This window comes from Plodia interpunctella, chromosome 3 (assembly GCF_027563975.2).
Source record: "Plodia interpunctella isolate USDA-ARS_2022_Savannah chromosome 3, ilPloInte3.2, whole genome shotgun sequence".
Taxonomy (NCBI): Eukaryota; Metazoa; Arthropoda; class Insecta; order Lepidoptera; family Pyralidae; genus Plodia; species Plodia interpunctella.
The window spans coordinates 2,981,808-3,007,013 of record NC_071296.1 but is presented as its reverse complement, the minus strand read 5'-3'; the positions used below and the strand labels follow the sequence as shown (position 1 = coordinate 3,007,013).

Below are 25,206 nucleotides of genomic sequence, written 5' to 3'. Positions count from 1 at the left end.
AGTGTCAACGTCAAACGTCACTGTCGTCACTAAAAATCATCACTGCAACTTACCGAACTTACCTAGCTTGAAAATTGCAAGCCTACATTTTTTTTATTTATATACATATTTATCTTGAATATCTCGAAATATTTTAACTTTTACTACTTTTTATAAATACCAGGGTAAGTCAATATAATTGTATGGTAGTAATAGTTATCTGTGGAGATATGAAATATAATAATAATTAATATTTATTTATTTATTTGGCGACCTCGGTGGCACAGTGGTAAAGTGCTTGCCTCTGAACCGAGAGGTCCCGGGTTCGATCCCCGGTCGGGTCATGATGGAAAATGATTTTTTTCTGATTAGCCCGGGTCTTGGATGTTTATCTATATATGTTATAAAATATAGTATTGTTGAGTTAGTATCCCATAACACAAGTCTCGAACTTACTTTGGGGCTAGCTCAAACTGTGTCATTTGTCCTAATATATTTATTTAATATATTTATTAATAATAATCGTTTTTTAGTTTGTATTATTTCTGTAACAGTGTACTGTAAGGAGCTTGACCCCCATACCACAGGGAAACCGATGGGTGTCAGAGCAACAAGTTTTGTTTGTATCACATTCTGAACAAACGATATTTGAACATTAAAACTAAATGTTGTGATAGTTTTGTGGATAGATGTGGTGAAACCAGTTGTACAACACTAATCCGCCATGTTTTCAACACAGATTGATGTCAAAGTCAATGTCATTACAGGAGAACACGAAATGCGAAATTCGGAAATTCCCAACTTCTTTTCCGTTCCGAACTCCGATGCAATGCAAACTAAGAAATAATAATTCCACATTTCCATGGTGTGTTGATTGAAACAGTGATCTCGCTCTCGTGGATAATGTAAAGACGATAATTTCCATTCCTTTTTATTGCACTTAGTATATAGAACTATTTTCAGTACCTATATAATATTGATGAGGACAACCTAAATGCATGTGTATAATGAAAAACTTGTTTTAGTTCAATTTTTTTAACTTCCTAAATAATATTATAATTGTTACCTCTTCGCGTTTTATCTACTCAACCAATCTTTTTAAATTTTGCATACATGTAGCTTGAAGTACGAAGAAGGACATAGAGAATCTTTCATCCTGGAAAAATAAATGTTCCCGTGGGAAAATCACACGGACAAAGTCGCGGGCAAAAGCTAGTTTATAATATAATACACATAAGGTAAAAAACTTAACTGTAAACATATCACACCTGGCATGTTATGTAAAATTGTTGAAACATTATGTGTCTTTTCTTCATCTTATTTGCATTTTCAGATCAACTGATTCTGTATATCCCTATCATGCCAACGCGGATAGAGGTTCTGAGACTGTACAAGCATCTGATGCACTATTCAAAATCACTTACTCTTACTGATCCTACATTTTTTAGAAGAAAAGTAGCAGCAGAGTTTAAGAAGAATAAGAATCTTCTTAATAGTGAGGAAATCACCTTTGCTTATCAGGTTTGTTACAATTATGACTAACTTGCTGGTTATCAACCAGTTAGCTAAATTTCCTACGTTGGTTTATAGATGTCAAGTCAAGGATATAATTTTTCAATAGTAAAGTTGTAATTTTTTTTGAGAAAACCAAATGTTAGCTCAGAGTTATTATACAGATTGTGTTCTGTTATTATATAGGTTGCTTTTGTTTAGATAAGTATTTAAATAAAAAAATAAAAAAAGATGTGTAAATTATTAGTATTTACCCAACAATAATTTGTATTTTGTATGTATCAATAAAGGAATGTCAAGTTTTTCACCTTTATTTAAGTAACAGAAATAGGGTAGGTAGCCTTCTGGCCCACAGCTGCGTAATATGCCTCTCATTTCTTTGTATTAATATTGTACTAAAAGATACATTGTAACATTTCAGAAAGGTGAAGCGTTACTGAGGCGTGGCAGTGTTGTGTAAGATGCTGAATGTGCTCCATATTCGTAGCCTTTCTGTGCTGTTTCGTACACCAGTTGCTTATAAACACACCATAGACTATTCAAAGGTTCCAAAGATACACGAACATGAGTTGACTGAAACATTTGTCAGAGGAAGTGGTCCAGGTGGCTCAGCTGTGAACAAAAATGCTAATTGTGTAGTTCTTACACATGTGCCTACAGGTAGGTATACAATTATTTTAAAAACATTATTTTAAGAAAGATATGTTTTTCGTGTCTATATTACTAACTTGGTACACATTTTTTGTTGTTATTTAGTAAGAAACTAGTAAGAAAGTTAATGGATTTGTAAAGTTTGGATTTTATTTATTAGCCGCCAGTTTATTAATGGTTGGTATTGACAACATTTTATTGCATGTATTAATTGATAATAAAGGCTACTAGTGGCGCCCTCATGGTAAAAAAATACGATGGTTAATTTTGATGGCAAGACATGCTTTCTATTTCATATCATTGTTAATTTTTTCTTTTTGAAAGTTTATTTTGTATTCCACTGGGCAAAGGCCTCTTCTTTGGATCGACAGATATGTAAATGTTATATAGGTAATATTGAATTACAGGTACAGTTATAAAATGCCACATAAGTAGATGTCAAGATGAGAATAGAAAGTTGGCTAGAGAAATGTTGGTAGATAAATTAGATGAGGCATTGAATGGTGTAGAAAGTGTGGCGGCACAGAGGAAAAGGTTGCAAGAGAAGAAGTTTAAAAGGAATGAGTCTAAAAAGAAGAAGATGGCTCAACTGAAAAGCGAGTGGAAGAAGCGCGAGGGTCTTACCTAGCTATGACATGATGGAATTTATGATACTATTCTCGAAAGATTCTAATAATTCTAGTTAAATCACAAGCTGTTCTTGTATTTTATTGTTATATTATTGTAGTTGTAGGTGTATATTAGAATTATATTGAAAAGTAAATTTTTACTAAATTTTTCATTTCGTTTCTTGTACTTACATTACTATGTTACAACACAAGACGTTCTTAAAATTTTCCCTCATGGCTCCTCCACAATATCGGCGAACTGAGGCATACATGTCTGCATGAGTCCGGACCCATGCTTCACCAAAGTTCTCCACCTGGGTGAAACACGGGGACTTCTAAGATCCTGTGCTCTAACTGATGACGTTATTGTCCCTTAGTACAGTCAATACATGTGAGCTTTTATTACTGCAAGAAATAACTGTCAATGTACAGCAAAATTGTGGCGCCGACATCAGATAGAAGTTACCGAAGATTGATTTCTGCCGCTGGCCTTTGTTTCAATTCTGCTAAATTAAATCGTGATTTTTCAATTATATTAATAATTAATTTTTATTGCATGTAAATCAGAGCTGGAATGATCATAGAAACACGATTTTATCAGAACCTACTTAGTACTATTTTACTTCAGGTCGGAAACAACCACAACTCTAACTCAACAAAAAACTATTTTTATCAGCACTAGTAACTGAATAAAGTATCTATGGCATATATTTTTTCCTGTCCCACTGTTGGGCTTGACCACACTCTACTAATATCCGTCTCATCGGATGTAAAGTGGAGTCGCATAGTTTTATATGCATTTGCCCAGTACTGTGTGAGTATGTAGGAAATAAATATAATACTGAAATTATATAATCTACTAGCGGCCCGTCCCGGCTTCGCTCGAGTATAAACAAATTATACAGCTAAACCGGAAGGTTGAAAAAAAACCGGCGATACGTGCAGTAGTTTTCGAGTTTATCACGAACTGACAGACGCGGCAGCGGACTTTGTTTTATAATAGGTATGTATTATTACCAACCTCATTGTCTGAAACTAAAAACGGCTCCAACTTCGAATCATTGCGAAGGTGAAACTTTTAGGCAGTATTATTTGGTGACGGACCATAGTTAAACCCCATTGATGAGATCGTTAGGTATCTATATCAATCGATCGATTTCGTAACAAAAATCGCCGCCGTACACACAAAAACCGTTCCAAATAAATGTCGGTATAAATGGATCGCGGCTTAGCTGTTATGGATTGGATTTGAACGATTCATGAATAACGAACAAATCGCATTTTGAATAGGACTTGCAAATGAAACAATACAGGGCGCTTCGAAAAAGTAAAATGATTTATATTTTCTAGACTATATTTACGTGTTCTTAAAAATCACCAAAGAATTGGTGTTCCTTAGATTATAAAACGTACTTAGAAATGCAACGAATTATAATTTTTTATTTCATTTTTGTCGATATATGAATAAAATGGATGGCAACAGCTAGCGAGTCATGGAAGTGGTTGGAAACAGAAAAAGTAGGATACCTGATATTTTTTGTAAATTCGGTATTATAAAAAAAAACTTTAAAGGTTCGATAGATTAGTAAGTGAGTTAGGTAGGTATCTATATTATTTGAACAGTTAAGTATAAAACTTAAGCAATTGATATAATTTATCATGGCGTTCCGTCCCGGCACGTACCTACAAACCGGCACCCGGTAATGTCATCCTTGACCTAAATACTTGAGCTTGGTTCCGTACAGCCCACATTGCTCCCGCCTCGATCGACCAACTTCCGGCTAAACATTGCAAAATGATTATTATTCTTAACAGCCTTAAAAATCTGAATAATATTTAAGAGAACTAGTTATACCTACTACATAATGGATGCGGTTGTTGTTAGTAGGTACCTACCATAGATAAAAGAAATAAGGGTAGGTAGGTATCTTCTTACTATAATTTACTCTGTACTATGGTAAATATAATTTGAAAAATAAACAAATATAAATTAATTAAATGGTGATAAAAGAGATAATAAGATTCATTGACAAATGTTTAATATGTGCCACTGCACAAAATAGCAATTTTTTAATGAATCTTCACTAGTATCTCACGCGTTGGTGGAATAAAGAAACTCACACACTTACATACATTCATGAACACGGAAAACATAAAAATCTTTTTATTGGGCAGTCGTGTAAAAAACTGCTTATTTGTCGACATAAAAGCATGAACTTAACAAAGGAAGTGTGTACAGTCTAGAGCACATCAACCCAACTCAATGCAATTTAGCCCTTACTGCCGCCGCCGCGGCATAATTGCAACGCAGGGTTAATTTGATATTAGGTCGACTGTACTTGTACCATGAATTTGCGACTGACTTTTCATTGAGCGTTGAGGCAGTAGGTGGAGGTCACCGGGAGTGGGTCACGGTCGATGACGTCACGGGATAGGGCCCGGTCCGTGTGTCACATGAAGTGAATAAGTAAACCTATACGGGACTTAGTACCTACTTACTTAGCTAGAAATGTCTAGTTTAAAACTAGTTTAAAATTTAAATGGATGTAATTTTGTTATGATATATATAAAGATGTTATTTTTTTAAGATTGCATTAGTTACATGTTCAAATAACTATATATTATTCCGTGTTTTTCCCGTAAGAAATTCACAATGTGGCATTACATTGACGATAACCATACTGCATTGTGATGGTGAAAAGTGAATCGCAAACGCGCGCTACGGCCTTTGTTCTGCGCGTATTCTCGAGCAAGTTTCTTAAAGTTCACGTTATCTCCTTGAGTCTCTGTCATGTCGTAATTTATTACAGAATTTTCATAGGAAAAATAAACTTATACGCGGCGATAGGAGTGTAGTCAGCTTTTATTGATTACGTTGTATAAAGTACATTACAGAATTAACATAAAGAGAAAGATTCATATAGTTGCTTCGTGAAAAAGCGTCTCAGCCCGTGGCAAAAAGTAACTCTCCAGCTCACTATCTCCACACAAAAAAACATCTCAATCTGTTTTGACGTGAAATAAGGACAAACAAACACACAAACGCACTTATAATGGATATGATCTGATAACAGTTAAAAAAAAAACCAAAACTAAAGCAATTCACATGAATAACAATTCGTTTTTCTACTCCACCCAAAATGGTTTCTATGCAAATATTACGAATTCGTACGGAAAATTTATTAGAAGTAGGTATTTGGTTTACTAGACTTTTGAATACAATAAAAATATCATTTCCTCCGAACGCCTACTCTAATGACAAAATTACGACGCCACTTAATGGCGCGGGAAAAAAAGTGGCGGGATTTCGAAACGACTCTAACGACATTTTGAATCATTCACAATTTATGACTGCCAGCCTTCTGGGTACTCGTCCAACATTTTTTTATTCATAGTGTCGTTAGATTATTTGTTTTTAGTGTAAGTCTAATTACTTTTATTTAGTTTTTATTATTAATAATTGTGTTAATTTTCAATTCAATTTAATATTTAATTTGTTGTATGTATTTATATCAATTCAATTATTGACACAAATTTGTACTATTTCAAGTTTCACCCACAATTTTGTTGAAATTGATACATTGCTTTGTCGTTATTATATTGATCAAGTTCAAATCCGAGAATCGTAGAATATGCTACGAGTCGTAGCTCTCACTCGTAGGCCGCGCTACGACGCGTAGCTTGGTGCTACGACATTATGTAGAGAAACGTCACAATTTCGCGTCACAATAACTTCTGCCGTGGTATAACTAAAATGCCGTTATCTGACATCAGGGCGATTTTTAATTTTGGTTTGCAAGAAAATGAGAAAAAAAAGCTCTTTCGATCTGTATTTGCGATTTTTCGATAGCTTGATTAGTTTTGGAAATAACAATTGTAAAATTGCCGTTATGTACACATATTTTGCTTGTCAAATAGGCTAAAATGCGTTTAAGTAACTTTGCGAGTCTATACAGCCGCTAAGGTTGGATAACTCATACCTTTGTTAAAAAAAATATCATAAGGTTGCTTGTCAATATTGACGTTAACTGCATTTTTTGCGCTATAAAGGGGTAAAAATACTTTAACTGTGTTATTGTTATTTTATTTCTAATAGAGCAGTATTATATTGTTAAGTTAAAACGTCGTTAATTGAAAAAGCTAGACTTAAATGTGATTAACGTCGTATAACGGCTTTATAGCTTACTACTAATGTTTGACTTTTCGTATGTTACAAGCCAATAGCGGCTTTTCGAAAATATTCAAACAATGTGTTGTCCGCCACTGTTAGACTGCAGTGTCGTTATCTCACAGTGATACACTAAAATGTCGTTAACGTCTCTCGCGCGCGGTACCATCGGAGAGGTCGGAGGTCGAATTAGTGAGTCGCAAGCGCTTGCTCCGGGTCTGCTCCCGCCAATTTCGCAACGATGACGCTTTAGGTGAGTAGTTTTTTAGCTAGGTGTTTAATAATATTATATATTCATAAAATACCTGCCATGCATGTAATATGTATTCAAATAGGTATATTCATATCGTTCTATTATGATGTTACGGAGAGGCTATGATGGAAAAGACTAAAAAATACTCTCGAGGTCTACATGTGACATAGGACAACTAGTAATAAATATTATTTTTGTGTTTAATAATACACATACATATATACACATATTTATTTACATATATACACATTATTTATTTTATTGTTACAGAATTTCGGCTGTTTCCATGAGAAGTAAATGTATTTTAGAGATGGCAAAGAAAAAAATTGATATTACTTGTAATGAGCTTTTATCACTTCAAAATTTACCCCGTATTCTCAGTCCTTAACTCATTCCTCCACTCCATTTTGCAATAACATACCTCAAACTAACATCCAATCAAATCGCCATTAAATTTGCTAACCACGCCCATTTAAGGTACAATAACGAACTGTCAGCTCGAGGAATAACAAAGATATTTGATCTGACGACCAGAAATAGAAACTTTCTGAAGTTATTTTGAAGATTTCAAATTTATTCAACAGCAGCGACGCCCTCTCGGGCTGGATAAGTTTGCTTCCTTCAGTTCACATGGAATCTAAAAATTATATAGAAAATTAAAAATGGCATTTGTAGCTATTCGGTTTCGGGAATTAAGCAGTTTTGAAGATTGCACAATAAACTTATCCTGTCTAATGACAATAACATTAGTTTGCTATAATACTCTGGGAGCTTGTGACCTTGTGTGATTAGTGTTAGCGACTGCCGTAAAGCGTTTCCCTTGTAGTCAAACACGATTAAAATATTGTATTCTTGATAGATGTTCGATCGATAGTCACCGCGGAATATCTTTTTGACGTAAACTTGTTAATAGAAGATGTGACTGATGACGCTAAAAAAGGGTCTAGTATATAAGTATATTTTAGCATCGCATAATGTTTGGCATGTTGATCTTGAGGAACTTATGTACACTACATCGCATAATATAGACTGTCAACATTTTGGGACTGATGGCGGTCAAATGGTACTTTTGACAATCAAACGCATATTTTGATGTCAGTATGTAATATTCTTCTTAAGTTTCAATATGGCCATCCGTTATAATTAATATTTTTTTAAAATAAAAAAGTAAAGTTAGTTTTCGTCAGTCCAGAGTGATGTTCGATCAAGGGCCGGACTATGAGGAAGATTCACGGGGCGTTGCGCGGCGCGTCGAGCGTGTCCGAACAACGCATTAGTCCGACCAATCAACGCTTTAGACCCGCCCAATGAGTGAGGTTATGTCAAATTCAAGTCAAGTAAGAATTAGTAAGCCAAATTATCAAATGATCTTACGAAGAACTTTAATATTAACCAACAACAGAGAGTCTCACTGATACCTGCAGCTGTAAAAAGACTACACCCGAGCTACAAGGCCTCCGCAAGCGTAAAAATACTGTTGATGCCAATTATTGTTCCGAAGTACCTACCTGAGATTTCCCAGCTACACCCAAGTGTGATTCGCAGAGCGTTTCGACCGCTACGGTCGCACTGTCATAACAATCTTTCAAATTTTAACAAAGACAAGAATGAGTTTTACTATATGACTTTACATTATTTACTCTGTACTGTAGTTATGAATGATTGATTTCATTAATTAATAATAATGATTTATTTTGCAAAATACAATTAAAAATATCCGCCACATGCTTCGTCAAATATTTTATTAATCTAACAGGAAAAATATAATAAAAAATATGGTTGTTGTATGGTTTTAGTAATTGGTACTTAGCATGTTTCTGTTTAGCCGCATTGTCCGCTGCTGACCCCGCCTCACGAACGAAATCTCTGATATGAGAAGCGGCAAACGTACTTACACACGTTGCGTCCCAAAGCAAACATCGTCCCTTTTGCCAGAGTACCAAAATCAAGCCATTGGGACGCTTGCCATCCGTGCGACTTAGTCCAGGTGGTTCCAGAACACAAGGAATATTTGCACTTACCATAACGAATTATATCATTAAGCGCATGATGTCTGGGAAATCTACCAGCACTGATGAATGATTGATTTTGGAAATGATTCCTTCCTCAAAAAAAAATTACGGATTGTAATGACCGCACAGCCGCAGCGGTCGAAACGCTCTGCGAACCACCCCCAAACGAATTAAATATTAGAATATTAGACACCCCTTTACAACAGCGGAATTTGAATTGATAAAACAATTGTTTTCAAACCTGTATTTTGATAACTTTAAATTCAATTTGATGAATACTATCTTCCAATATTTTTTATACTGTTGCACTTAAATGCCGTTAATTTAGAAGGTAATTAGTTTAACTGCGTTTAAGCGTAACAATGAACCGAATTTAATCTTCAAATTAAAATATATTCATAGTTTAGCAGACTTGAAAGCAGTTAAATGCCGTTAATCACACAAAAGCCTAACATGAATTAGTATCATAAGTATAGTTTTATGTAACTAAAACAACGTTATGGGATATAACGACATTTAAGTTACCATGAAGTCATGATTTTTTTAGCATTTTAATAAATATATTTTTTAAATGAAATAGTAACGCTAAAAAGCCGTTACTCTTTACGAAGCGGCATTTTAGTCGATGACTCATAAGATTTTGGTATCATAGATAATATACTAAAACGCAAAAAACGTTTTATTATTATAAAAAAAATGTGTTTCTAAAATAATAGGTTAGTCATTAGATAGTATTTTACTTGATCTATGTTTTGGTACCTTCAAGTTTTAAATAAGTGTTGTCATTTATGAATGACATCGATTTAAATTTTTACCGCGCTTTTCGACGTTTTACTCGAAACAAGCCTTTGGCAAATAACGGCGTTTTAGTTATACCAGGGCAGACTTGTATTTTTACCGTCAAATTATACGAGATCTTCATTAAGGTTAATAAAACAATGAGGAAATTAGATAATCTTGGTCAAAGTAAAATAAGTATTCAAGCATAACAACAACGTTGCGTTGTCTGAAATTGTCGATTAATTTTAAAAGATTTACTTGCTAACATTTTACAAGCGACACGACGTCAAGCAATTTGATTAATCCTACGGCTACTCTTCAAAGCCATTCAGACAGAAATAAACGGACTTTCTGAAACAAACACGTTTCAATTTATTTCAGGGAATAGTTTCGCAATAAACCAAGCATTTCGAAGCTCAATTTCAACAGTTGTCACTTCTCAACCGCGGCGCCGATGGGATCTTACCAACTCGTAGGATAATAGAGAATTGTGATCGGCCATTTTATAATAATTAGCGATTAATGTAAATCAATTTTAAATTCAAGTTTTGTAATAAAAAATATATTTTAGACATATTGAAAATTAATGAACAAAAAAAACTTAATTTGATTTAAAAAGTCTTAGTAATGTTTGTATCGAAGGTAATATTATATCGGCTATCTTATATAACCAGACCTTAATGATTTCGGATATTCAAGCTAGTGTTTATTTCCTTTTTTTTTCTAAAACTCTCAACGGCCTGCTCTCAACCTTTAGTGCTTAGCACTAACCTTTAGCTTATGTGTCGCAGGTCAGATGAACCCAAACACAGAAACTAGCACAAACACACCCAGAACCACAGACAAATATCTGTGTGTTAACACAGATATTTGTTTTATTGAATTTTTATTGAATTTATTTGCCTAAAATATTCATAATACGACATTAATATAAACAAGTAATAGCAAGGAAGAGACCGCTGTCGATTTTGTGTCACGCGTTGAAAGCGCCAAGACCTATTTGACGACGAAAAGCTTGTGACAAAAATGTCATTTAAAAAAAACCTATTTATATAAGTGCTATTGTGAATTTTTTCTTTTAGCAGCGAATATTTCAATATAAAAATCCTTATCAATATTAAAGCAGGTGAGACGCCAAATTATAAAATACGCGATAGGTAGGGCCGGACAGGGCAAACACAATCAGAACGGGAGGGGTTAGGGGGCTAGGGGGTGTCCCCTGGGACTCGTAAACGCCGGCCTGGGGACACGCGTTACGTTGTTTGGACAGTCTATTAAAGCCAAATGTGATAAGGCCAAAGATAGCCCGTTCCGTGAGTTTTATTCGTTTACACACTGACTGACGGCGTTAATTTGTTATTTAGAGCGTGACTGAACATTGAATAGTTTTTGTAGGGATCTGAGCGTTTTCCCGGTTTCTTCCTCAGCCGTTGAGCGTCGGAGCTAAGGGTTTCAAAAACACTCTTCACCGATAGCACGTTTCGCCGAAAAAAAATATAGATTTGGATTAAAATAATGGGTAAATTCTGTTTTGCTTGACACAACTAGATTCGGTTAGGTAAGAAAATGTTAAAAAATTTCAGCGAAACGTGGTTTCGGAAAACAGTGTGTTTGTCTACCTAGTTTGGATTCTTTGTTGAAAGTCCGACAGGAATCCCGATTCCTTCTCTCACTTAAGACCCATAATTCTACTATTATATGTTAAGTTGCTATGTAGTAAGTACCTACCTTGTCAATAAATTATTTTTTTTTTTGTCTGAAGTTTCAGTCTTTGTCTCCACCTCGCACGGGACGTCGGCATCCCTGGTTTGTCCATCTTTGCCGACCTTAAGATTATATTCGACGGTATTCTTAAATAGACATTTTCTATTTACTCGAGATATATCTATATATAATACCTATGCCATTACAAATAAATTTCTATTCAAAATCTGAATGTTACACCTAATCTAATCACGATAAAAAAATATACGCATATTTTTACTAATATTAGTTTTAACTACTGGAAATTAAGTTAAAAATATAAAAATGAGATTGTACAACACCGATGCAAAAAAAAAACTAAGGTAGAGAAAATGGTCGAATAATGATCGAAATTATGTAAAATGAGAATACATTACTTAAATCAATATAATAATATCTGGAAGAATGAAAGTCGATAAAAGTTCCGAGTGATGTAATCGTTTCCATGTAGCTTATAGCATTGCGCCATAAACATCCCATTAAAAACCTTATTGGGCAACATCAAAGTTTATGTCGACTGCGGCTCTTGTAAGTATAGTTCACGTAAGATTTGTGATAAAAAAATCTAAACTATATTACCAAGACTATATTCTGAGAGAGAAGTGATGACGCTTGCAACAACAGGCGTATCACACGCGCGTTATTCTTTACAAGTCTATTTTGAAGAATTCCTTGTATGCTCTAGGGATGACCTGTAACTAATACAATTCTAAAATTTATACAGAGATGCACGATTAAATTAACACTTTTGAGAAGAAAGAAAATCGCTGAATGATTTCATTCAGCGATTTTCTTTATAAAGTTGATATTAACCGCTATTGAAAAAGAAAGACAATATATGATAGCACGGGTTTTGTATCTGAAGAAGTTGTCATTGGTAGTTCTCAGCCTGAGGTTTGAAGTCGACGTGTAAAATTCACTTTACAATACGATGATAGAAATACTAATATTGTGAAGTGGCGTGCTGTATATGTTTGCATGCATACATGTCTGTTTACCAAAGGTTTACACAGGTTAAGATATATAAAAGTAAAGAATTTGGTAATCCAGATAAGATGACAAAAACATTCGTCTCCTGGCTGTCTAAGGTGATGGCAAAATGAAGTCGAGGTTATGGCATTAATAAAAGTGTGATATTAATTCTGTAGATGAGTATACTCCCGCTAGTTCGCCACGGTTGGGCGTCGCTAGATGGTCCATTACTTTCCCTTAAGCACAAACCAGCGAGGAATAGAAATAATTTTAACTCACCATTGCAGAATCTATTTATATAGGTCTATGGTCTACCTAGTCTTATTTTTCTTATCAAATGTCTTCCCGGTTTTTCCTTAGCCGTTAAGCATCGTAGCTGGGTTCGCTTTCTTACGAATATAGATACATAGTATAGCATTTATTCCTCACAGGGCCAAGAGTCGTGAAACCCAAGGACCACGTTTAGCGTGTATTATTTATTTGAGATAACTTCACTGCACAATAGAACATACACAGACACAAAATGACAGAACAGTGACAGAGACTATGATGGTAAGGTATCTGAAAATGCTTTCACTTTTTACTGTCCGTGTTTTATATTGGCTACCTTCCATCAGCGCCGGTTTATGGAGGTCGTCGGCACCTAGGTCTCCTTTATTTCAATACCAGTATTATCAACGCAATAAAACGGGACGCTCGTAAAAACAACGAATATGTATTAGATGATTCTGTGCTTTTATATATACTTACCTGTCTTTTTGCGAAAGCATTGACCTGCATAAATAGACATTTCTATATTTTACATACATTTGTGATATTACATATAGAAATCTTGATTGTTTATTATTTATTTGTTTATGTTATTTATAGGAATTGCTAACAGTTTTGAAATAATTTAAGTTTAAATTAATTTACTAATTTTATTTACATACATATATTACGCCTGAACCACAAGATGGTTTACATCCTAGCTTTGGCTTACGCACCGTTTTTTTTTATATTACCTACCCTACCTTTAATATTATTGTAAAACTTTACCATGTAAGTTATGGAAATAAATAATTTATTATAGTTACTTAATTATGAAGATTAGGGTTAGCGAACTTTGTTAAAAAAATAAAACTTAGAACTTAAGTCAGAATAATTCCCTTAAGAGAGACAGGCCTAGCATGAGCCATAGATGAACAAAAATGAAAAAAGCATACCCAGGAGATTGATTGATTGATTTGGGCGGCCTACTTAGTCTAGCTAGGAATCCGAGAACGCCTAGTTTTACCTACCCGTTCAGGTCTGATAACGTATGCATTTCGCTTTTATTTTGATAGAGGGGTAAGCCCGGCTATGCACTACACATTCCAGCCAAAGTTTCTGTCATCAGCGCCGTTTAAAATCATATTGCATCAGTTTTATTAAATAAACAGTAACATATTAATACTTCATTAGATATGAACTACAGCACAGGATGATGTTTGATAAGTAGTCTATTCGAATTCATCCATTTAACCCGAACTTCTTTGAATTAATCGGAATTTTATAATATGAATGAATCTTCATGTATATTTCAATACCTGAGACGATCTTTCTAGAACTTTAAATATTCAACCGACGTTTTTATCGCATAATTTTCCTAACTCTCAAAAGAACTTTATCGTAGTGTCAAAAGGTCGTTTAATTAAACAATCTGACATGTCTACCTACTCATAAGTAGTATAATATGTAGACGATGTGCACGTGTAGCTATTTTGGTTTATATTGTATTTTGCTTATTATTGTTAAGACTCATTATGATACAGCGTAAACATTCTATTATAATTGGCAGACTCATTTAGGAACTTTCTGCAAAACATGGCGTAGATACTACAATGAACATTTATTTGCATATTTGGGGAATGCTCGAGGCAAAACAATTGAATCTATTTTGATACTAAACATGTGTAATAAAATCTGGCTCGAACAAGATCACGTAAAAGTAGATACCACGCACCTGAGCTTAGGAAGAAGGGCAATAACATATCGTATGAAACAGTCACTCTCTTATAATACCTAAATGTAGAAAAGAAAATATATTTAGAAAGTTAACATTTTCCATTGTGGTTTTAAATCGCACTATTTTATATGTGAAAAATATTCGATAATAAATTATTTCTTTGGATTAGGAACAGACAAACGCGGGTAGTGACTTTGTTTAATACTATGTTATGATTTTCGAAAATTGCTTCTTGGCTTACGAAAGGAGATCCAGGGTTTTACTTGAGCATTATTCGGCCATATATCTGGAGACTGATAGTGATATATAATTAATATGATAACGAGGTTAGCTCTCCCCAAATGAGTAGATAATCGGAATAGAAGCTAAGGTTCATACAACTACGTTTTCGGTACACTACTACTACAAGCATGCAGCGAAGTGTGCGTGTCTACTAGCCGCTTGTCGCGTACGCGCCGCGACAGGATATAAAACCGATTTGTAGACTGAGAGCCACGCAACGACTGGTCACAATATTTCGCGCTCAATATTCATTCAGTAAAAAATTACGAATTTTAAATTGTTTTTAGTGAAAAAAAGTGTATCGAGGTAGTCAAAAAGCGTAGGTAAATTAAATCGGAGGTGTAAATCTAATGAATTAATGTTTTGTTTATTTTATTTAAATCTCCTTTGCCAATCCTACTAAAATAGGTAACAATTTCGGATCTCCCTTAGTAAGATTTGCCTCTATTCCGATTCCCTACTCATGTGCTCTCTCTATGTAATGGTAGTTGTATAACTATCGTCACTTCTATCGTCCATTCAAAGCGACAGTTCCACGGAAACCACCAGATTTGACTTGCTAATGGGATTTTCTATTCAATAGCGTTTGAACAGGACAGGAGGCCGATTGTCTTACTTAGCCTGCAGATGTTGGTCCCATCGCTGGGCAAAGACCTCCGACTATTTGTATCTATAAATATTTTAATTTATTTTCTTTTAAATGTGCCAAATTTAGTCAAAACGTCAAACTCTTTTAAGTAATCCGTCCCGGCTTCACTCGGGTACAATCATAATAAATTATACTCCTAAACCTTAGGAATAACACTATCTATAAAAAAAACTCTCATCAAAATACGTTGCGTAAAAATTAAATTTTTAAGCTTACATAGGGACAGATAAACAGCGGGAATCGACTTTCTTTTATACTATTTAGTGATATACGCATACTACTCGGTACAAACAACCGTTTTACGTAAACAAATGGCATTCAGTCAGTTACGGACGATATTTTATTTGCCTTGTAGGCAATTAGAATTAGGTGACATTTTATATTTTAGGTATTTCGCGCACAATTCCATCAATATACTTACGCTACGAGTATATTTACTCAGCCAGAAAATAAAATGTCCTCCGCGCCGCCGTTCCAAATTCGGTCCCAGACGTAATTTAATTTTAACCCGTTTTCTCTCGTGTCATATAATCAGGTCTGGATTCCAACGTTATTGAACGGTTCGACCATCCCTCGACACGCATTTAAGTCGTCAAAATAATGTTAAGTGACTTTTTAGGGACACGAATAGGAATATATTTTTTTAATGTTTGCAATCAAAATTAATAAATTATAGGACTAATTATTCGTAGTTTCAGTACTAGCCATGCATGATTGAACCCAAACTATATAATTCTTAAGTATAGTAGCATACTTCATATACTTACATATAGTATCTGAAAACCGAAAAAGTACTTACAAGGCCAAAGTAATATGACATTTGAAAACAGGCGTATTTAATTATGTATTGATTTATTTTTAGCGATTATACTTGATTGTAGCTCACCTAGATGTACTACGATTTCTCGTAGACATGCTACGATACGCTACGTTCTCGTCAATAATGCTCTCAAATGTAAAAAAGGTTATTTTATTAAAACTAACGTGAGAAATAGACATTAGTGATTATTGTTGGAAAAATCTATAGTTTCAGTCTAATCGTAGTATTTTTATTAATAATAATAATATAATAAATGATATTATTAGAACAAATCACACAGATTGAGTTAGACCCAAAGTAAATTCGAAACTTGTATTATGGGATACTAACTCAACGATACTATATAACATAATACCAAGACCCAGGTAAATCTGAAAAAGTTCATTTTCCATGTTGACCTGACCGGGAATCGAACCGGGGCCTTCAGAGTAGCAGTCCGGCATTATGACCATTAGGCCACGGAGGTCGTCGTGGAGATTAATAAAAGTTTGTTTAACCGTAAATTGATGAGATCGATGTAGTTGTCCCTTAGGAAAGCCGTATGCAAGACTTATTTTGAAATTCAATTAAGTAAATACTAGATGATTTGGGTTTAGTTAGAGTAGACGAAAGTTTCTGTGAAATATTTAGCTAAGATTTACATTTACGAAGCCAGGCATAATATACCAATATAATAGTTAGCCGAATTTGCAAATCAACCAGTGTCTATGATAATATTTTTTTTTTCATATCGTTTGATAACAAAGGGAATATTTGCTTGCAAGTAGCTCCGCTACAAATACACGTGTTTTCCTAAACACACAGTGAATATTCTATGTTGTGTGTACAAACTGTATTTGTCTTTGATTAATTATTTCCGATAACATCGAACCTAAATACAGAGAGCATGGATAGGTACTTACTTGTATTCTGTCTTATTTTGTGTGTTTATTGTATGTAAAGCAGAATTGTGCTCAATGCTCACAAAAGTATGAAAATAATGCCAGAGCGAAGAGAAAAAGCTAACTTATTATAATTTTTGTTATTATGTATAAGTATTTACTTGAATTTTCGTGGCTTAGTGTATGAAAAACGCATTATAAGCGATTAAATACTAGATTGAACGTAAGACCAGCTGCTATACAAGTGTGAAAACAGCGCCACATTCCATCCAGCAGTTTTTGCGTGACGCGCAAACAAACATACATAGAGACGGACAATCATTGTTTTAGCTTCTATTAGATCATAAATACCCTCCATAATATTTTTTTTGTAATATCTCCTTTTTTCAGACATATCCCACTTGCAGTTTTATTATATGTATAGTTGTTTTAATTGGTACTTGCAGTTTTATTATATGTATAGTTGTTTTAATTGGTCTTCGATCATTTCTCTCTAGGGAAAAGATGTATTGCTCCCTATATTCTCTATAGAAATAATATAAAATAGTTTTCCTACCGGCCTTATTTTGTGTCAGAATGACGCATGGCAATCTCGAAAAGCTGGAAATTTGTGGGTATTTTTCGCTAATACCCTCTTCCAATTAGGTTTGATTATGAAGGTTTATTTCCTTTCTTTACGAGCACTTCAGCATTAATTCATTAACCGCCGAATATGTAGTTCTAATTAATATCCTTAAGAACTAACACAAGTACTGATAATTACTTGTGTACTTTACAAGTATTTGAAAATCATTTAAATATAGTACACACATTTAATTTAGAAAGTGCGCACAGCGTCATCTCTTAGGTCGACGACTTCAGTGAGCTATTGTATCTAAATATCTGAAAAGGTCAAATGAAAGATGTATGTCGGATTAAAAAAAAAATTAAAGTCGGCCAAACTGGCATGGTCTCCATAGCACAGTGGTTAAGAGTACTGTTCCGGATAGACAGGGGCGTGGGTTCAGTTCCCGCTCGGTTCCAGATATTTTTCATCTCATTTCTATATCAAATTTACGAACGGTTTACTAAATCCAAAAACGATCTTCCCACACCTCCGATATTTTTGAAAGACCTGTCTAACAAAAACTTCAAGGGGATTTTATTGACCACTTGGCGTGATTAAAGTGTATACCCATACCAAAAACATAATTCTAGTACTAATATTTTTTGAGCTTCCGCGGACGGACGGACAGACAGACGGATATGGCAAACTAAAAGGATACCTTGTCTGTAGGATTAAAATGCTGAAAAGATACGTTATAGAAAAATTATTGACCAAAATGCTAAATAATATAATCTGTAAAGTTTCGAACAAGCGAAATGCAATGGCGCCGCTAGTTGCGTCGTTGTGATGATCACTTGAGATGGATAGGTCTGTGACTCATCAGTCATGAGGAGAGGGGGGTGCTAAACGGGAGAGGGGTAACCGGGTGATTGCGGCATTATAAACTATAGACTTACGCAACGACATAGATTACGAATGTGCAATTTTGGAATTTTTTATCTTTCTGTCTGAACGCGCATCAAGCGTAAACCACACGACAGATGTACTTGAAATTTGTTATGAAGATGCATATTCTTTTTGAAAAATTGTGAGCGTCATGTAGCAAAGTCATAGAATGCACCACTGGATCGGTTTACTTGGAGTTGACATCTTAAATACATTTTATCCATAGGAAAAATGCGAGGGTGAACAAATCCATCAATGTTGGTAAACCGGCAAATTACGTATTAGGAATATAAATTAGGCTATCTTGATTAATATAATCGCTCTTACAGTAATAGATTAAATTATATTATGGCGTAACTTAAAACGGCATCATTTGCTGGTCAGTAATTGGGGAGATCCAATTTAGGACTTTGTTTATCTTTGCTGAACGTTTCTCATCTCTTTTGGCATTTCACTCGTAAATGAATGAATTAAATAACAGACGCAAATTAGGTAATTTTCGGGAAATTAATACGTCTATTGACATTGTTTAAAATGCCAAATAACTACTCCATTTGAGTAACAGGATTTTGGTTGTCACGTACTCTTTTGCTTTTTACACGTATTTGATGTTTAAATCGTGATTTTCATATACATTAATGTTTTTTTGTTTGTATTGCGGTGCTGGTTTTTAATGTACTACGGTTACACAATTAACATTAGAGTACAAATGTGTGTTACAATTTTGATATACTTATATTTCAAAGGTTTCCCTTTCTACTCATTCTCTCTTGTTTATCTCACTCTATTCTCAACCTTGACGTTGGCAAAATCATCGTTTTGGCGAAGTAAGGCTTTGGCGTTTGTAAGAGCGATAAATTATATTAATCGAGGTAGCTAATTTTTTTACTACTAGCTTTTCCGGGATGAAAGGTGCATGTTCTTCTTCATACTACATTTATGCAAAATTTCAAGAAGACTGTTTGAGTAGATAGAGCGTGAAAAGGTAACAAACAAACCATCTTACTTTCACATTTATAATATTAGTTAGAGTAGGATCAGCAACACGTCAGTTACTACGTACGTAACGTAAAAAAATACCACATATTTATAACCACAAGAACAGACGAAATAGGTACCAAAGAGTGTTTTATAAACTCTTGAAACCCTGCCAGGTTTTAGCAAAGAAAAAAATGGAAATAGTAGAATAAGGTTGAAAATTGTGGGGTTGGATGAAAGTGCATGTTCGCAAATGGGTTAGATGTGAAAAATGCAACATAACGAGGTTACTGCACTCTAAAATTACGACATTCTTGTGCAATTATAAAATACATTTACTCTTTAAAATATGACAATTATGGTTCTGAAATTGTTTTTAGGAAATCAATTATGAAACGTAATAACTTTAGATTGATTCGTGTTGTAGCGACGGATGGAATTCATAGTCATATTCATAATCCTAGCTAGAGCTACTATTCCCAAAGCCATATCTTACTATAAAATATATAGTTACAAAGAAAAAACTTTAATTAAAAAATATTAACTTTAAATAAAACAAATTAATTAAAAAATAATAGATTATATTCTGTCTGAAAGCTGACAGAATAAAATTTTTTAGGCACTTGTATCTGGGCATAATAATTGTTATATATATATAAATGTTATTTTCATTACAGTAATGGAATTTTTCATGTGACCTCTAGACCCGACCGCATACGATCCTGAATAACATTAGTGACATATCTTCCAAAGCGTAATTTGTCTTGCTACCTATATTTTCTTTTTGTTATTTTTTGTAAGCACACTTGAAAATTTTTTTTAGCATATTTAGATTTTTTTTTTAAATCGGCCATATTGTAACTATCCGAATCAGATTTTTTAATAAACAGTTAGGAATGTGTGAAAAATATTTAAAATGTCGCAAGACCCAACGTTTCCACGCCGCGCTGTTACATTAGCATGCGCACGTGATCACATCACGAACACGCTTGTTAGATATACAGGACGGCAACCTACTTAGCGTGGGATGTACAGGTGACGGCATATTTAACAAGTCATACTATTTGCACCTGTATCCCGGAGGTCATAGCAGCCAATTTCCAATGCAGTTGAAGGAGTTGATCACCAAGTACAATTCAATAAAATATTTGTTGCAAATGTTGCAATTGCAACAAGAATAAATGCTTTTGAAGGGTATAATTTTAACTAGCCGTGTCCCGCGGTTGCACACCTGTGTGAGTTTCTTAATTTTGGTTTTCCTCTCACGGTTACTTCTTTAGCCTTTGAGGCGGAGTCAGGGTACTAATTTGGGTTTTCTATCATGGATTTCAATTCGCACTTGTAGTTACCAAGCAAGTTTAAACCATTTTCAACAACTAACGATCTTTCAGTTCTACTCCCAGTTTCTTCACATTTACCCCACTTAGAAAACAGGGCGTGTCACTAATTACGGAAGCACATCCCACAAATTGCAAACCAGTAATGGGAACAGGCAGAAACTGTTTAATCATTGCATGAGCACAGAATTAGAATAATGTAAATATTATAAATAAAATATATGGACAAATAACACAGATTGAGTTAGCCTTGTGTTATGGGATACTAACTCAACGATACAAAATTTTTTAACATGCACAGTAGAGAAACATCCAAGAACCAGGTAAATCTAAAAGGTATCATTTTCCATCGGGGACTGAGCGGGGATCGAATTCACCTCCAGTGTTGCAGTCCAGTATGATGATAATTTGGCTATAGATGTCGTACTCATAATACCAGTCTAGATGTATAATTTTATTGCCGCCTGGTACTTTGGAGTTTCATTGCTCCATAGCAATGAAACTCCAGGTTCCAGGTTCCATAACCTCGAGTCATTATCGAATCGAATTTTCTCACTTCTAATTGTTTTTATTATTACAAACTCTGTGTTGTCTGTGTATTGATGACACCATGACTCGGTGATAAGGCTGCTTATAACGCGATCAGGCTAGTAAGCAGAAATAAGGTTTCGGATTAAGATAATAAACTGTTTATCATATAAATAACATTACACAATTTACACAGTATAAAACAATGTCACTTCCCGCTGTCTGTCTGTCCCTAGGTATAAGCAACGGATTTTGATGCGCGGATTTTTTAAAAAGAGTTATTCAAGAGGAAGGTATATACATAATATTGCACCCGTGCGAAGCCGGAGCGGATCGTTAGTGATAATAGTAAAAATCCATTACTTTGGAATATTTAGTTCAACATTTCTAAATGTCAAATCAAAAATCTATAAAGAAGAAACTGTATATAGTACTTAGTATACAGGCATATATTAGGGATATATAATATGTGTAAATTGAATCTGTAAGTATATAGTTGAAGACTAAGTAGATGGTAAAATCTGAGCTCAATCCAATCAAAAGGTCAAATTCAGTCAAGGACATTTCTAATCAAATCACATAGGTTAATGGTCAAGTTTCGTCCGTAAGTACTGGAATTATGTTTGCGTTGAATGTTTGGGTTGTCTTTATGTAACTTTGCCAACTAAGATTTTAATCAGTGTTTTAAGTTGGACGCAAAAACTTAAGTTGGACTGGCAAAGAGCCAAGGCAGGCGTACTGAGATAAATCAAAGAGTTATCTTCACGACTATCTTATTTAAAGTAAATAGGTATGTATGTACGCAATGTAATAATTATTCTTATATATAATGTTAGAAGAAAAGTGTATTATTTAGACATTTATTTAGGTACGTTTTACTAGCGGCCCGTTCTGGTTTCGCACGGATAGAACCATAATACAATACCTACGCCGCAATCTTTGATTAATAAAATACTTTTCTGTATTCTGAGGTCGCAATTACCTCGAATATTGTGTTACTCGTCCTCAGGAATCAAAACAATATATCGGTAAAAACCGTGCAAGAATCCGTATTATAGTAAATAAACGTAAATCCGTATAGAAAATCCGAAGAAGATTTTTGAGTTTATCGTTTTCATACAGACAGGTACACGCGACTTCTTTGTTATACCTTGTAAAGATATCTTTGAGACACATACACGCTTTGCTTTACTGATATTTAAGATATTTTTAGAGATAAGGATATATAATTTTGGATACATTTAGATTTATGCTCAAAATAAAATTGAAAATGACTACCAACAAGAAAAAACAAAAATTAACTAAATACCTACCTTTTTATTTTATTTATGTGTGTATTTTGGAATCATATATTTTTAAGAAAACACAATAAATTAAAATGTATTATCAAAATAAATAAATGGCACTAACTAAACATTTTGCGTGGTTTTATAGCAATCTTGCACGATAATAATAAAAGTAAAATATTTATGACTGGCAACCCAGCGCACCCGTAATTCATTTTTACTGCACAAGACCATGTTATTTATGTTAATAAATGCCATATCTTTTCCATTTTTATGTTATTACGAATTAAAGTTTATTTCATAACTGAGTCGGAAGTTACTCTTCAAAACATAAATTTGGTCACAGATTTTTTGATCAATGTCATTCAAAAAAATCTTTCTTCACAGTTTCAATAAAAAAAAAAGATTTTCAGATAGTTTCTTGCTTGGGCTTCTTCACCGAAAAAAAATATTTCGGTATAATTTATCATCTAATAAATTTATGTTCAATATCACTTTATTTTCCTCTTATAAAGTTGAAATGAAAAGTGGGGTGAGTTTTGAAACACTAATTACAGTTAAACATTCAGCTTATTCATAGAAAAGTTAAAAGCATACTTAAAGTATGCTTTATGCTTAAGTTTATAACTTTAACTTTTCTATTAAATATGTTATGTCAACGTTAAACACTATAATGTGCGATAGTGACAAAACATACTTACGTAAACGTATTTTGACATAAATTGTGCTTTATTTTTACGAGATTTTATTTAGTCTCACTTGACCCCATGATTGCTTGTCTGTCTGTAATCAAATCTTGCAAGTTAGATTTCTCCTACTTCTAGTTGTCCTACAGAGTTGAAAACGTCACTTCAGTTTCCATTACAATGCTAATAATAAGCATGACCCGATGGAGCACCCAGCATCGGCTCCCAACGAAGGAACTCGTCAACTGTTTTCAGCAAGAAAATGGATTTTTTCAGGCGTTGTTGCTACAATTTGCTCTTTGACGACAATAAAATCTTGTGGCAAAAATAACATTTTTGAAAAAAAAAAAAATTAATTGATTCCATTCGAATGTTATCCATTACTTGCAACATTAATCAAATTAGATGACAGCAAAATTCAATGCTTTAATTAATAAAAAGCTATAAATAAAAAAAGATAAAAGCAATTTATTTCCCTGACGGGGGATTGAGTCTGTCAAGCAAGATGGAGGTAACAACCAAAGCGAATCACTGACCCAAGATTAAATTTTCTCAGCTGTGGTCGTCCCAAATGATAGCTTGATTTATTATCTAGTCGAAAGAAGTAGGTAAGAATGAGCCATTTGAGAAGTATTAACATTTTATATTAAACTAGCGACCTAGCCCAGCTTCGCACGGTGTAATTTTTTATGTATAAATAGGCATTCGACAATAAATCTTCTAAATAGCGTCAGAAAACTGCATCAAAATAACTATATGGTACTTTTTGAAATTCCGACGGGAGCGAAGTTCCGGGGCGCTCCTTGTATATATGTAACTTGTGTGCACGTAGAATACTTGTAATAATCACCAATGGTCTGGTAACTAAGGATGCCGACATAGCGATTCCGTGGGCTCCGATCCTCAACGGGCGTCAATGTTATTAAATTTTCATGGCGCTCATTTAATAATGAGTTGATAATAATAATATTTAGCTCGCGCGCTAAACTAATTTCAGCGTGATTGATGGGCAAAGTTTGTAGCCTCCTTGCGTGGCATAATGATTGAGAAAGGCCGATGCCAATTTTCTAATATGTTACTAATAGAGATACCACACACGTTGTTTTAGTAATGGACGTTATATATGAGTACGTAACTTAAATAACTTAATATCGTCCATCATAGATATTGACTCTGGTAATTAAGGTTTTAGTCATATAATTTCCTGTTTTTCCCTCGTTTCCCGTGCTTGTATCCATCGGATTCACGATTCAAGCTTAGTGGTTAGTGTGGATCGTTGAGAATAATCAATTTTTTATTTAATAAAAAAAATTAAGGGTTTTGTTTTTTTTTTATTCGGTCACGGATCCTTAAAGGGTTTTTGTGAAATGTTCAAAAAATTACGTACTAACCTACTTACGTCACAGCTTCATGTTTTTCTGGTTGCTTTGGCCCAGGGCATAAAAATTATATTTTCTAAATTTTGACGATTAACCTAACCCTCTTTGGGAATACTGTTGTTGCTAGCTGTCAAGAGTGGTTTTTCGCCTTAATCGCCTCTGAAAATTACATCCTACATTACATTTTGTAATCCTAGGCTTGTATTCATAGTAACCCAGTTTC

At 34.1% G+C, this 25,206-nt stretch overlaps 1 protein-coding gene and 1 long non-coding RNA gene across 2 annotated transcripts; both read left to right on the top strand.

Moving 5' to 3' along the window:
* The first annotated feature begins 306 nt into the window (after positions 1-306).
* LOC128683713 (uncharacterized) lies at positions 307-1,344 on the top strand. Its single transcript, XR_008406317.2, has 3 exons — positions 307-884; positions 1,099-1,217; positions 1,313-1,344. It is a non-coding gene; the product is annotated as an uncharacterized LOC128683713 (long non-coding RNA).
* Positions 1,345-1,357: 13 nt separating this feature from the next.
* LOC128683712 (uncharacterized protein) lies at positions 1,358-2,770 on the top strand. The gene is made up of 3 exons (XM_053769614.2): positions 1,358-1,500; positions 1,913-2,151; positions 2,550-2,770. Exons 2-3 carry the CDS (start codon positions 1,953-1,955, stop codon positions 2,768-2,770), a joined length of 420 nt encoding a protein of 139 aa, XP_053625589.1. The 5' UTR covers positions 1,358-1,500; positions 1,913-1,952.
* The last annotated feature ends 22,436 nt before the right edge of the window (positions 2,771-25,206 follow it).

Bases quoted from the DNA above. Each gene is read 5' to 3' on its own strand.
- LOC128683712 (XM_053769614.2), top strand. From the start codon at position 1,953: ATGCTGAATGTGCTCCATATTCGTAGCCTTTCTGTGCTGTTTCGTACA. The intron at 2,152-2,549 runs GTAGGTATACAA...ATTGAATTACAG, and splicing joins TCTTACACATGTGCCTACAG to GTACAGTTATAAAATGCCAC.